This window comes from Melanostigma gelatinosum, assembly GCF_949748355.1.
Source record: "Melanostigma gelatinosum genome assembly, chromosome: 1".
Classification (NCBI taxonomy): Eukaryota; Metazoa; Chordata; class Actinopteri; order Perciformes; family Zoarcidae; genus Melanostigma; species Melanostigma gelatinosum.
In genome coordinates this window covers 16,529,768-16,544,025 of record NC_136634.1, presented here as the reverse complement: position 1 = coordinate 16,544,025, position 14,258 = coordinate 16,529,768, and the positions used below count along the sequence as shown (strand labels likewise).

Below are 14,258 nucleotides of genomic sequence, written 5' to 3'. Positions count from 1 at the left end.
AAGTAGCCTTAATGCTGTGACAATATTTACTTGAAAGAAGTAGTCGGTTGAAGAAAAACAAGTGTTCGACTCCTGTCCTACTTTCAAAATAAGCCCGGAGGAAGCTGCTACTGCAAGTCCATCAAAGCAAACAGGTGGCCAGCGCATTACACAAAGAGAAAAATAACTGTCATAATGATCATAATAATAATAATACACTCCGATGAGTCACGCGGTGCCACACGCAGGGCTGCCTATGTCGTCAGTTTTCCTTCAAACCCACACGGGCTGGTGTGCGTAGAGACACAGACAAATGGACACGGGCTCTATTGGCTCACATTCAAGCTCTCATTATACAAACCACAACACATCAAAACAGCACTGAGGACAGCAAATACGGCTGACCAACCGAAATAATAACTTACTCGAGCGGAGCCACACTCGTGCCCTCAGCATGTGAAATGGCACATGAAAATGTGTCTCTGTGTTGCTATGGCCACCGACTCTTCACATCAAAAGCATTGAGGGAGCCCAGTTTATACAAACGCATATATTTGCAAGTCTATACACCGACTGTATGAAACACTTTGCAAAGTGCACTGACAGGTAAACTCTTGTGCGGTTAAACAGAGGACAGGGTGGAGGAAACGGCTTCCTAAATGTCCTAAAGGCATGGTGTGTGTGTGTGTGTGTGTGTGTGTGTGTCCTCAGGCTCCGTACTTCTTCCTGCTGTGGGTGCATTTCCTCCACTGATGACGTCAGAGCTCTGCTGCAGTCAGAGGGAGAGCTGGGATTCCTGTAGAGTCCAAACAGCAACCCCTCTACTGCTGCACAGCACATTCCTGTGTCTGCGTTTGTGTGCATGCCTGTTTTCTTGTGCAGGATTTGAATGATAATAGAGGCACTGACCCTGAGAGACGCTTTACTGCTGTGACTCTTTTTCTCACTCAGAAATGTCTCCTTTTGTAAGCCTGCCTCCCCCCTCTTCTCCATCTCTCTCATGTTCATCCGCGTCCCGTGAGTTACAGCTCTCAGACGCTGTTATGCATCTGCAGAGAGCCCGTAAAACAGGAGCACACAGTGCACACTAAAACTCAAGACAAGTACACACACACACACACACACACACAAACACAGCAGCAACATCAGGTCAGAAATAAGCAGCTTTTAGTGATAAATGAAAAAAAAAGTCAACCATCTGGGATAAAGAGATGAAACCTTCCCGTACTTCATCGCTCTTTCCCTTAATCACTCCATCAGCTGTTCCATTAGTCAGGAGAGTGTATAAAAAAAAATAAAGATAAATGATAAGCCACCAAGACAGAAATAACACAGCAAAAAAGCAAGTAAAGAAGAAAGATCAAGTGTGCTTTTGACACCTGAAAATGACTTTTTTTCCAGTAACACTGTGTTGTAAAAGGTCATTCCACTGAAGCAATATTCCTTCTGTACAAAGGCCTTCGTCACAGCTTCTGACCTCACAGCAGTATGGAATTGGATTTACTGTCTCAGAGTTTTAGCCAATTGAAGGGAAACGCAAACGTATTATTAAGTACAAAATACACGAGCGTTACTTTGTTGGGCCCGTTTTCTTTTCCTAAACCTACTAATGAGAGAAAAATAGTTGTAAGATTTCTGGTTCGGTCACATGAGAGCATGTGGAACTTAAATACAGTGGAAATAGTTTTGGTGATGCATGATACATTATGAATACAGAATGTTTAAAGAGACACTGAGCATACAGCAGCTCATTGAAAAAGAAAAAGGTTACATCACAAGGGGAAAAGCCGAATGCTTGTTGGTAAACCGTCAAGTATTCAGCTGGAAAAGGGGAAATCCCCAATGGGAAAGTGTGCTGGTGGTATTAAAAGATTCATGCTGAAATACTTTAACAACCCAGTACAGCACTACAAGGCCAGAGATTTGGAGGAAAGTAGCGCAGGCTAAACCTACGACTCAGGCCAGATTGGGGGGGGGGAAACACAAAGACTCTCTGCATCAAGTATGACATCTCCCTGTGATCTGAATTCATCCGAATACATACAGACGATTTGACGTGGCAGCAGACTCACTGCACTGACCCATTCTTTGTGGCATCACAGGAAAGGCAAACAGAAGAAACAGTTTGTCTTGGCTGCACCACTGATGCGGTAACACCTGTGATCCAGGTGGGTTTTCTGTAAGCTGGCAACAACACTCCCCCCGACGTCATCAGAATAGCAAACCTTTTCTCTCGATGAATAACAGACTCCTTGATGTTCCCAGCTGACATAAAATAAGTCAACCTGGCTAATATAGTGCTGATTCTCTTTAGTCTGGCCAAGTGTCAGAAGTCGGTGCTACAGAGACGAGCAGGTTGTTGGTTTGTGACCAGTCGTGCTCATCTAACCTAATCGCATTGAGGGCTGTCTGCTTCACTTCACATGCCAAGCCACATCTCAGGTGTTTCAGGCATTGTGCTTCATAGCCTAAAGAGCTGACAACAGAGCGAGTGGCGGGGGGAAAAAAATCTGAATGCATCACAATTACCCTGCCATCTGGGATGCGCTGCACATAGTAAATGAGCGCAGTTTCATTCATGTACAGTTTCTTGGAAAAACAGTCTGAGGGGAGTTGCCAGCAGGTCTGCTGAAGCAAAGCGGTTTCATGTCATTCAAAAAAAATAAAAAGCCATTCATTCACTGTATTCACTCTGTAAAAGCAGTAACAATTCAATGAGTAAAACCTCCAAAGTGATATTTTCACTAATGTATTTAAAAATTGCAAAGCATCCCAAGTGAAATGGACGAGTTGGCTTAATATGTAAATGCCAGCGTGTATCAATCTATGTGAATCAATATGAAATTCGGGGAAAATGCAAGAAAAAGTGTTTTAAATGCACCAACAGGTACAGCTTCTTAAAGGAAATGTCTTACACATTGCACTTTTTGTAATCATGTCAAATATCGTGAGGACAGAACGAAAACGACGAAAACATTTCACCATACTGTAAATGTAAGTGTTTAAAAGAAGATCCTGTAAGGCGGGCCTGCAATGCGACAAATGCGACAAATCCGTGTGAATTGTACGAGTGTGCAGTTAAAAACGTACCAAAGTCAAGGTCACCGGCCCCCCCGTCTATTTGATAATGAATAAGGTACAGCGGGGCAGACAGCAACGCAGGGATGAGCACAGAGCCTCCCCCCCCTGATCTAAGGACATCCTGCCAAGGCTAGCTGAGCTGACAGCAACTAAAGCTGAGGCTCCCCACATGTGCTAATCTCCCAGATTTAAATGGGAACACAGCACACAGAGCACGGCGAGCCGGTCTGATCCATGACCCCACGTCTGAGCACACAGCATGCGCACACATGCAGCGCGCATGTGAAGACACAGTCATGCCTTCATTCACATACTCATTTCTACAGTCACGTGGCGCGACAGGGCAGATAATCAGAAATAAGTCAGATAAAGGCAACTTGCACGTATGGAAAGCAACAGATGTTGATGTCGGCTTCAGATTGCAGGCACTTAAAGAGCGAGAGAAGTGCGAGCACCAGAGAGAGAGACTTCTCTTTCACGAGGGCAGACTGGGAACCAGCAACAAGCAGGGAAACCATGACAACCACACAACCAACCTTGGCAACCAACTCAGCATTCTCACAGTCGGAGCCAGACAGGCGGCTCAGCAAAGGGTTAATCTGAGCTGGGTGAGAGAGAGGGGAGAGAGAAACAGGCTGATTATGCCTGCTAATGTGCGCACAGACGTTAGATGCACTGTACGTCTTCAACGGCCCGTGTTGAGAAAGAACCCCCAAAAAAAAAATGTGGCAGCTGACTAAGTGACCAGCTGACTGGCAGCCTCAAAAGGTGCACAAAGAGCGAGGCAGGTACGGAGATGTCCAGAAGCAAATCACCGGGCATGTCTTCTTCTAGCAACAGGGTGAAGTCGTATAAAAATGTATCAATCCGGAGCACAGGTGAAGAGAAAACAATGGTGTTTTTCGTCTTGAAATTCTCTCCGCTGCGCTGGAAAACTAGCACTGTGAAATTGTAAATATCATGAGGTGATAACACATTACCTGAAACACAGCGGCCGAGAAGGCCCGCGGATTCTCAGCGATAGAGAGAGAGAGAGAGAGAGAGAGAGATGGGCCGAGCGAGGGGAGAAGATTGTGTTTGTATGAGCATGGATGTGTGTGTAGTGTGTGTGTTGTGTGTGTTGGCATACATGAGGGAAAATGGACCTGAGAACCATGCCATCCGATTCTGCACGCTATACAACACGGCAGAGAAACACTGACAGTGGCTGCTCAGAGTTAGGATGAATCCAAATAGGATGCGATGGGAGGAGGAGAGGATAATAAAGAGAATGATCAATACTTTGCCTTAATTAATAACCTCCACTGCAGTCAGAACATTCAAGATCGCTTCACGCTCGCTCAATTCAAGCCTTTTTTTTTTTCTTCTTCCTTCTACTCCGCCTCCTTTGCCTTCATCATTCTCTCTCCACCCCTCCTCCCAGTTCTTCACCTCTTTCCTCGTCATTAATCTCTGAAAATCGTTGGCGACATACATTCCTCCCAATCGATGCAATTCCACCGAGGTCTTGTCTGATTTACCACATGGCTGAATCCCTGTATGAATCTTCACTGGCCAGGGGAAGAGGGACAGAGCGAGGGAGAGACGGAGTGAGGCGGATGAGAGGAGCACTAAACGACAGAGACCATCATCAACATAACTTCAGCAAAAAATCTGACTACAGTCAAAGTCCTGGTTCACTTTACTCAAGGCATAGTTTCTAAGCCAACAGCGGATGAAACAGCGCTCTTACTTGCATGCACACACACACACACACACACATTAGGAGTTAAACATTCGTAAAAGTGCACACGCACACAACACGTGCACCAGCTGAGGCACAGAGACACGCTCACGCACACACTCCCACCATCTACGATGCATTTCAGGGCTCAGGGAGCAGGGCTTTGTTGGAGCCAGACAGTGGAACAGCTGAGATCACGCAGGCTTGGCTTCCGTGCTACCCAGCTGGGAGCGACGCGGCACAGCCACCGGGTCAGGGCTCCCCCGACTACGATCTCTGGAGATTCCCTCTGAAACTCGGGTCCATCATCGCAGCCTTTCATTTATTTCCCTCACTCGACAATTTTAGGTCAAAGCTGCCAACTTCTTCTGGGTAATCTTTGCGAACACAGGGGAGATAGACACCTGTGTTTGAGCTCGACGCGGGTATCAAGATTATGCTAATGGCACAGAGGCTACAGGTCGCCGGGAGTTTGACCACCTGCACCGCTCACAAGCAACACACACTCATGTGTACGCAGAGGCCTCGAGTTTCGGTGGATTTGTAAAGTGGTTTTTCATTGACAGCATTGCCCACTCACTTGTCATCATCAGGAATATCATGTGCCGCGAAACAGTATGGATCTCTTCCTCCAGACAGGAAATCTTTGAGAGTGCCCATTGATCGGAATCAACCATGCCCGGCTCACCGGCTATAAATCAACGTCGAATTAGCGGTTTTACGTTACCGTGCAATATACCAGACTCACAGAACAGTCCGGTTAACGTGTGTAAGTGTAAATAAATGAAAAGAAAGACAAACGAGAGCTTTTCTTCCACCGTTTCTTACGATGCAACGCCGGAGCCCACGGTAAGAGTTACAAACAGGCCGGCCCTTTGCTGACAGGGGGACAACACAAACGGCTGGATGCTGCCTCGTAAGCCCGGTGAACCCAGAACAAGAACTCTCCAGCATAAACACAGAAACAGAGAGCACTGAACAGAGGAAGAGGGAGCAAGACACACCATCACAGGCAGCTTTTTGTCAGATGAACAGTCAATAGGAAAGGCCCCAAAGCACAGATGATTTCACTCACTACACGTCAATCAAAGAATGAAGGAGCCTACACATCAACCTCCAACATTTAGCCTGTCAATATCAAAGTCTCGCTCGCAAAAAAAAAAAAAAAAACAGGGACTTACACTGGATTAGCAGGCAGTGTTTTCCACACAATAGGCCTGTATTCCACTAATCAACAGCCTTCAGGAACAAAGTAACGGCAAAGCACAGTGTTTTCCAACGCATTAGTGGAACACAGCGGTGATTGAGCCAGTCTTAAGTCATTGCACTGGCAAAAACTAACATCCACAATCTTCAGCTTTGTCAAACAAAGCTGAAGATTGCGAAACGCATGACGTCTGTCACTATAAACCCCACTGTGATGGAGGCATTCCAAGGGAGTTCTAAGTTTTAACAAATGTTAACTCAGTTGTCAAGTTGCCGTCGCGTCTTGACGTCGATTCGAGGCTTGTGAGGCCAATAAAGCGAATGACACAACCGAACACAGAACACATGGGGCTAATTCAGGGTCGGATACAAATAGAAGCTGATTGGCAATTTCGCAGTGCGACAGTGCGAGAGCTACGAGGAAGCTGCTCCGCTGTTGTCATACCCCATGCAGTGCAGGACCCATACCAATCATCCCACAGGTTCTGACATTCAAGCACATTCACTTTTGGCTTGAAAATGGCCTCGATGTTTCTGGGGCTTTAGACCCAATCAGTAGCCAGCCGTGCATGCACTCCATATCTATAGACCCTATCAGGCCCGATGCACACCTGACAAAGAGGGAATTGTTGTACACATGACAAGTCTGCTCAAGTCTTTCTCATGTACACTGACTTTAAAAAAAAAAAAGGTAAAAAGATGCATCCCACTGCTTAAACTGTGCGCTCGCTATACATCGTAGTAGAACTGTCCATGGAAGCATGCATTTGGATTTCTACAGTAACACTGAGGTGCTAAGTTGCTAAACTAGAGTGGGCCAGCCCACACTACCTTTGGGCCACGTGAGTGCGAGCCGAGGAGACTTTGGCTGGGCAGGGGATTAGATCAGGAAGCCGAACCAGAACCACTGTGGTGGCCGTGTGTGTGTGTGCGTGTGCGTGTGTGTGTGTGTGGACAAGGCCTAATCACTTAATGAACACCACTCCTCTGAGCAGAACAGCCAGATCCACCAGAGGCCTTCCACTTCCTCCCCTCTAATAATACCAGCCAAACGCAGCCTGGGAAAGCTCACGGGGGACTTAGCCCACTGGACGGTCGCAGCTGCCACTCACGATTGAGCCCGGCCCATTGGACGCTCACAGTTGCCAGGCCAACCCTTTCCTTGGGGCCTGGGAAAGAGATCTGACGGCTTAACAAATGGTTAATGAGTGAATGGGATACGATGTCGTTAATCTGAATCGGTTTGGCGTGGACTAGCTGCCCAGATGCCAGTAGCCAAATTATGTTTCTAACACAGAACACACAAATAATGCTGGGCCTCGTTATTGCTGCACATTTGAAACATGGACACGTAATAGACAAACCAGACAGAGCATTCAAAATGAACATCTTCTCATCGTAAATTTCCCTCTAAGTGAAACACCGCTGAAATTTGCCAAATAAGAAGCCACGTGAGGGCCAAGCAGCTTCACACAAGCCATGATCCACGCTGACCTGTAGCTTACGATGCTTCCATGGCTTTGAAAAACGCATCGCAACCTGCCTCAACACTCCGTGGATGATCTCAGAGACACCGCATCATTATACCCAGCAGCCCACAGTGGCAGCTCAATACCACCATAAACAGCCATTAGACGCTCGTGAGCGCTATCTGAGCGAGAGCAGAGTCTGGCTGTGAATGACAGCGCCTCCTGTAAACACACATGATTAAACAGGAGTAGCAGGAGACAAGGGGGAGACGAGCCCGCGTGTTTCAATACTGCTTTTGTTATGAAAGCACCAACTGGAAGGTAGCCCGCAACATCACACTGCGAGATCACAGCACAGTCATCACCACGCTGCAGAGTGGAGCTACGGCGAGGATGGATGCAACATGTTTTGGGATTTGCGCAGCCTGACTAGAATGTTCCTGCACTGTCCCAACAGTCAAAGAGGGGCATCAGTTATGATGAAGGCGCACACACACACACACACACGCACTGACACCGGGGGATGGCAAAGAGACAAACTCCATTAATGAACACTGGGGACTCGCCAGGTGTATGAAGTGACAGAGGAGAATATTTCAGGAAAGCATACCGTTTGAGAGAACACACATTACATTTACACGCACCCACGGCTGCTCAGCGTGACCAGCTGGACCGGGTAGGGGACGCAATGCCTATTGTAGCCGTTTTAGACAACAGATGGGAGGAAAATCTTTCAGCGGAGAGGGTAGAAGAGTCCCTCTCTCGGTGTGTTGAAGGGTGGTGAGCTTACGGATCATGCTGCATCACCCCTGCCATCTCTGCCTACACAGGGCTGTGCCTGCCTCTCCTTTCACATGGCTCCACTGGCTGCAGAAGGATTCTCACTATACTCAGGCTGATAATGCTACTGTATAAGAAACACACACACAAACCACAGCGGGATAAAATAGCATGAAATATTCAGAGAATAAAGTCCTCTTTTCTGCAATAATGTGCACATGTGCAACGCAACTTTGACAAACTGCACTGTCATGGCTGTCTCTGCTGAGATACAGCATGTGCTCCTTATTAAGGAAGCCCAGTTACATCCCCTGGGGTGCATGAATGGAGAACAGTGTAGCTCTATTCCAGCTCATGTGAGCAGCCCCATATCTGTCATCTGTCAAGGTTGGACCCGCGACTCCACATCGGAGGAAACCCAACGTATTGCAGTGTGAGCCTGTAGGAGAAACGCCTGCCTGCGGACTAAGAATAGATCAATGTATCAGGCAAATCGGGATTAACGGCGTTGTGCTCCAGTCACAGGACGCGCACACACACACACACACACACACACACACACACACACAGGGGACACACAAAAAGTTAATTTTCATTGCCCATCGCTCTGTCATCGTTTTCGGCGTTGGACGGTGTCCACGTTGCTCTGCTGCTCCTGGATGCACACACACGCACACACACACACACACACTCCAACGCGAACGCACAAGCAACAAACCAACGTAAAGCAACATCACCTAAACCCACAACCCCTCGTCCCACCGTGTGAGCAATGATTATGTCAGCTCGCGGAAGACATAACAAACTACCCTCAAAAAAAAAAAATGTAAAAGAATTGCCCACAAGGCAGGTGTTTGTAACTAAGCGGTTAGTTATTTATCACCTGCAGAACACACAGCCGGCCAAATTTCAACTCGCTGCTGAGCGCTCCCGAAAACAAATTGTGCAATTAGAAGAGGGGGTTGCAGCGAGCAAAGCGGTCCCAACTAACCTGTCTGTCCTTTCCCGAGCGTCTTCTCCAAACGGTAAGGTCCCACGTAATTGGCGTGTTGGGCACCGCTGTTGTCTTTACCGGACGATGACATGTCGAATCTGTGTGGAAATTGGACACTTTACAATAAAGCGCAGACAATTAAACACTCCTTGCTGGAGGTCCAAAGCCGCTGTTGTCTTTCTTTTTACTCCACAGCCTCTTCTTTTCCTTCCTCTCTCTCTGTCTCTCTCTGCCTCTCTCTCTCTCTGACGCTTTCTGTCTCTTTTCCCTCGACCTCACTCGCTGCTTGAGGAGGTGAGGTTCTCTCTTTCTCTCCTCTTTTCTCCTATCGCCGCAGACAAGCCGCAAGTGCCTGGAAAATCATTGTCGGTTGAAATTGCGCTGCCGCTGTGCGTCTGTGGGAGGTGCTGCGGAGCCGTCGGGGATGATTGGCAGCGGATCCAGCCAACCGGAGAGCCGAATGTGCTCTGTGCTGCCGCTGTGTTTCTCGTTGCTGGAGCATCTTTGCGGGGTTTTTTTTAGAAAAGTTGCAGGTTGTGATCAAGAGAGGTAAAATATACCAAATACACCTTCAAGCCTTATTATTTAAGAGCAATATGCAACATTCTACAGCATCAATGCATGAAAAAAACCCCAGAAATGAAGGCCTTTTTGAAAATAGAAATATGTTTTGTTCACTGTTTTTCACCAGTTCAAATTCAATCAGTGTTAAGATGTTGACACCTTTTGTTAAAGATTCCCTCCAGACGTGTTGTAAGACATATATACATAGGCTGCTCTTTGAACTGTGGCTGTTGTGTTTTTTCCACAGATAAGGTGAAGTTTAAGTTCTTAGACATACTCCTTCAGCGTCATTAGATCATTTAGAATCTATGAATATACAGTTATTAATCAATTCAAAAGTCTAACTACTAGACACAAGATGCATTTAACTTTACTGAAAAATCCATTTTCTATGTGTACTGGCGATTTCAAGATTCTTTTTTTTTGACAATTGGCCTCCAAAAACTGTCACAAAATCATCTTGCACATACATGTCTTAAAATTTCCTTCGCGATGAATGTGAAAAAAATCCTTCAGTATAAAATTATTCATGCACACTGTATATCCAAGTGACTGGCCTCGGTACAACGTGTAGGCCTGTGTGCTTTAACTTCCCCCTGCTCCTTACTGGCTAGCGTCAAACAGCATACTGATGTTTGTGTCTCATCATAAGAGGACGTAACAGGGCGATGATAAAGCAGAGCCATAGCACTGGCTGATGGGTGTGAAATAACATACTGAATATTTAGTCAACCAGTAGTCCTATGCTGTAAAAACACTGAATTTAAGTTAATTTGTGGTCATTTAAACACAACTAACTAATTATGAACATACATCATGTGAGTATATTGTGAAATTAAATACTAAAGCCTATAAACATTTCGACACGGAGTCCCTGCACTTTTGTGGTGCAAATTCCCTAACAAATTTGAAAGTAATGAAATTACCGAAAGCAATTGACGTGCAATGATCCTTTGGGGCTCCTGGGGAGAGTCGGGGCAGTTGTGTGCATTAGTTGGTAATCCAGCCTTGGCGACTGCAGTAAACTGAACTGTTGAAGATAAACAGCCATTACGGCAAACACCATCTCTCTCCAGAAAGTCTGACAGAGTTTCTTGTCTCTGTCCCCTCTTCTTTCTTTTTCTGTGTGCGTTCCAGTGCTCTCTCTCTCACGCACATATACACGTCACACGTCACACAACCGCACAGTGACCGCACGGTGTGTGTGTGTGTGTACAGCGGGGGGGGGGGGGGGGGGGGGGAGTGTGTTGGCCCTCTGCTTCATTTCACACCCCACTGGTCTGAGACCTGTGACTGTGGCTCTGGCCTCTGTCTGTTCCTTACACCCAGAGAGAGTACAAGTGTCAGGGGACACATGCAGGAGGAACACACACACACACAGCTACTCATGCACGGACACAAACACAGTATGTGACCTCTAAATATTCTTTATATAAGATTGAGGGGGCTTCTGAAATATTAAGCAGAAGGAATTGCATCAACACCACACCGGAGGCAAAGCCAAAGAGATTTCCCAGGCTTCCCTCTTAAGACTCTACAGAATTATCATCATTGCATTTTAATAATTTATTGCAGAGGAAATTACATTATTGTAGTGTGTCATCTAATGTCCATTCATCTTCCCACTGCATGCAACACGATATTGCGTGAACATAACAGGAAATAAAATTGTTTTTAAGGTATTCTGTAGGATAGGAAAGAAATAGTCGCACCTGGCCACATCTCAATGAATACACAAGCAAAGTAAGAGGAAATGCATTGCAACGCGTCGCAAGAACATTTCCCTGTCTCCCCGCTTTTCATTCACGAAGCTAAGTTAGCAAACTGCACTTGCCCCAGTTTAGTGCCTTTGAGGTCCGTGTCGAGCATGTGTGCCATTTCCCCTGATGCCCTTCGTCACACTGGGAGCTGGGTTTTGTGTGGGGAGGTGTGACCCAGAGTGTCACCCACGTGACTGCATGGTGCCAGGTGGACCGGGCATGTGATGTCAGCGCCAGATGCCAGGTGGGCACCATCTCAATAATGCATCATGCCCAGCGCTGGCAGTGGCAGAAACACTTTGAAGTGTTCCAGAAACATCTGCAGCTTGAGTTTTTAATCAACTTGCCTGTACCTCCCTGCTTCCCATCAATCCTTCTCCAGTCCTTCACGGCCTAAATCCCTCTCTCCCTCTATACCCTGCAAAGAAATTAATGAGTTTGTGTTTGAGCTTGTGTGTCAGCGTGCGTGCTTTATGTGCATATTTACATGCGTTGGCCCAAACAACCACCACGTTGTACAATTCAATCAACTGGATAAACAAAATTGAAAACATTTCCTTGTCTTCTGGATGTTTGTGGAATGTTCAGCAAGGCAAGAATTATCAAAGAGTCCTATTAGATAACACAAATGTACCATCCAAGATAGCAATCGCCTGCAACCGCAGGCTCCAATAGGATGTGCATAATAGTCTCTTCTCAAACAACTGATCAAACTAAACAATGCTGTAATGGAGGGCTAGAAATCATGAGATATTGTGTACAGTGAAAGACCTCTTTGATCACAATTATTATCAAGTTCATTTTACTGTTTTCTGTTTGTGAGAGATGTGATGAAAGATACGGTGTGCCAGAGATAGGGAAACAAAACAGAGGGAGAGAGGGAGAGGTTTACCAAAAGGTAGAACACATTTGATGTGAGGCAAGGGTCCAATAACCTTCGGAGGGGAGAGGAATCCCACACTGCATAATATCTCCACCATATACTACTATAACATGAGCAGCTTCATAGCAGAGTCTGACCCATTCAACAGGGGGCCATAAACACATTATGTTACACTAAATGAGTGCACATACTGTACACAAGCCCACGCACAGACACACAAATTGACAAACTGGTGATATTACAATGTTTCCACCCAGGGACAACTGCTGCACACTCACATACATACAGTAGTCAACTCACAGCCCTTCAGGGTTGTACAAACTGGTTATTGCCAGCTAGCTGCATGCTAGAAAGCTGTTGGCTGTTACCGGATTGGCCAGCATGGTGTGCTTGATTAATTAGTGTGTCATCCACAGAGAGAGGAGACTATTAGTGTTCAATGAACACTGTTCATCTGCAAACATTTAGACAACTGGAGGGGTGGGAGATGAATAAAAGGGCAATGAAGGTGGATTTTGGGATGACCAGACCTATATGAGTCATCTGTTGAGTGAAGCAAGGTAATGAAAGAAAAAAGGGAAATCCGTATTAAAAGAAAGGCATTAGGGACAGAAAAAAAGTGACAGCAAAGGTGAGAAAGTGAGAGAATCTGCTCATTCTCTGCTCAGGTGATCCTGTTTCTCATGATACAGATCGCTTCCCCTCCCAATGCAGACACAACGGATTGGTGGGGAGCTCCACAAGGGCGCACCCAAGGGAAACAATAGGACAGGTTACTCTATCCATGTTCCCTCCTATATCTCTGTGAGCTCCACGTGACGGACTGCAAGGCTCTCACTTCCATCCCTCCCGTGAAGGTTGCTGTGCATGTAAGTCTGAGCGACTGAAAGTTGTGTCTGCAAAGCTACTCTCGACGAAAGAGAAGATGCATCATAAAAAGAAAGAGTAATCCAATCCATATATACCCAACAAACGTGTGACAGTTTGGCTGAACACAAGAAGGACGGTTCCATATGCAGAGCAGCAGCGCGTCCTGTCCTCACATGCACGGCATCAAATCTCATAATTGTCTCGACACTGGGGGACACTTGTGCACATCCCCGAGTCTGCAGGAGGACTTTGGAGTGTGGTACACTTGAGCCCTGGCCACTTCGGTATGCAAATGAGTGTGACCACACGCCAACGCATGCATATGTTCCACCACCCAGCACGTTCGTGTACCATGAACACGGCTCATTTCAAATGTCACTACAGTACGCTGGTTGTACACTGACATGCCCACGCGTGAGACTGTGAAGGGAATACTCACCAGAGGGAGGAAGCCTCTCCCTCACAAGCACACGGATAGGTGGGCACACAGCTGCAGCTCCACTGCCCCCTGTTGGTAGGAAAAGTGCACGTGCTTTCACTCCATACCCATTCCCGAAATCCCCAGTCTCCCCCACAGGGACATCCATAATGCTCCATAATCCATAATATGGTGACACTGATTGTTCCTCTACACCTATGAAAAAATGCACAACACCACCCACATTTTTTTTTCAGGCAAGATCTTGGCCGAGCAACAAGACCATGTCTTTCTCACATCTCACACTGTCTCCAATCTCACCTCTCTCGACTGACATCACTGAATCACAACCACATCCATCTGACCCACTTTACCTCTGTTTCTTCTCCGTGGTGCTGCAGCCCTGATCAGCACTGTTACCAGCGAAATATGCTGGAAAGGTGGATTTCTCAGTCCTATAGGGCCAGAGAATTGCATCGCCGTTCCGCAAATAATCACTTTATTAAGTCCTGAAAATTACAATTAAGCTCT

General features: G+C 46.5%; 1 protein-coding gene across 1 annotated transcript in view; it reads right to left on the bottom strand.

Annotated features, from left to right (window-relative positions):
• Nucleotides 1–9,323, bottom strand: part of brsk2a (BR serine/threonine kinase 2a) — a gene marked incomplete at both ends in the record, with an annotated part of 151,721 nt that extends 142,398 nt beyond the window's left edge. The window contains one exon of the mRNA XM_079265979.1: nt 9,230–9,323. Coding sequence (XP_079122105.1) covers nt 9,230–9,323 — 94 coding nt within the window. The remainder of the gene's footprint in view (nt 1–9,229) is intronic.
• Between the last annotated feature and the right edge of the window lie 4,935 nt (nt 9,324–14,258).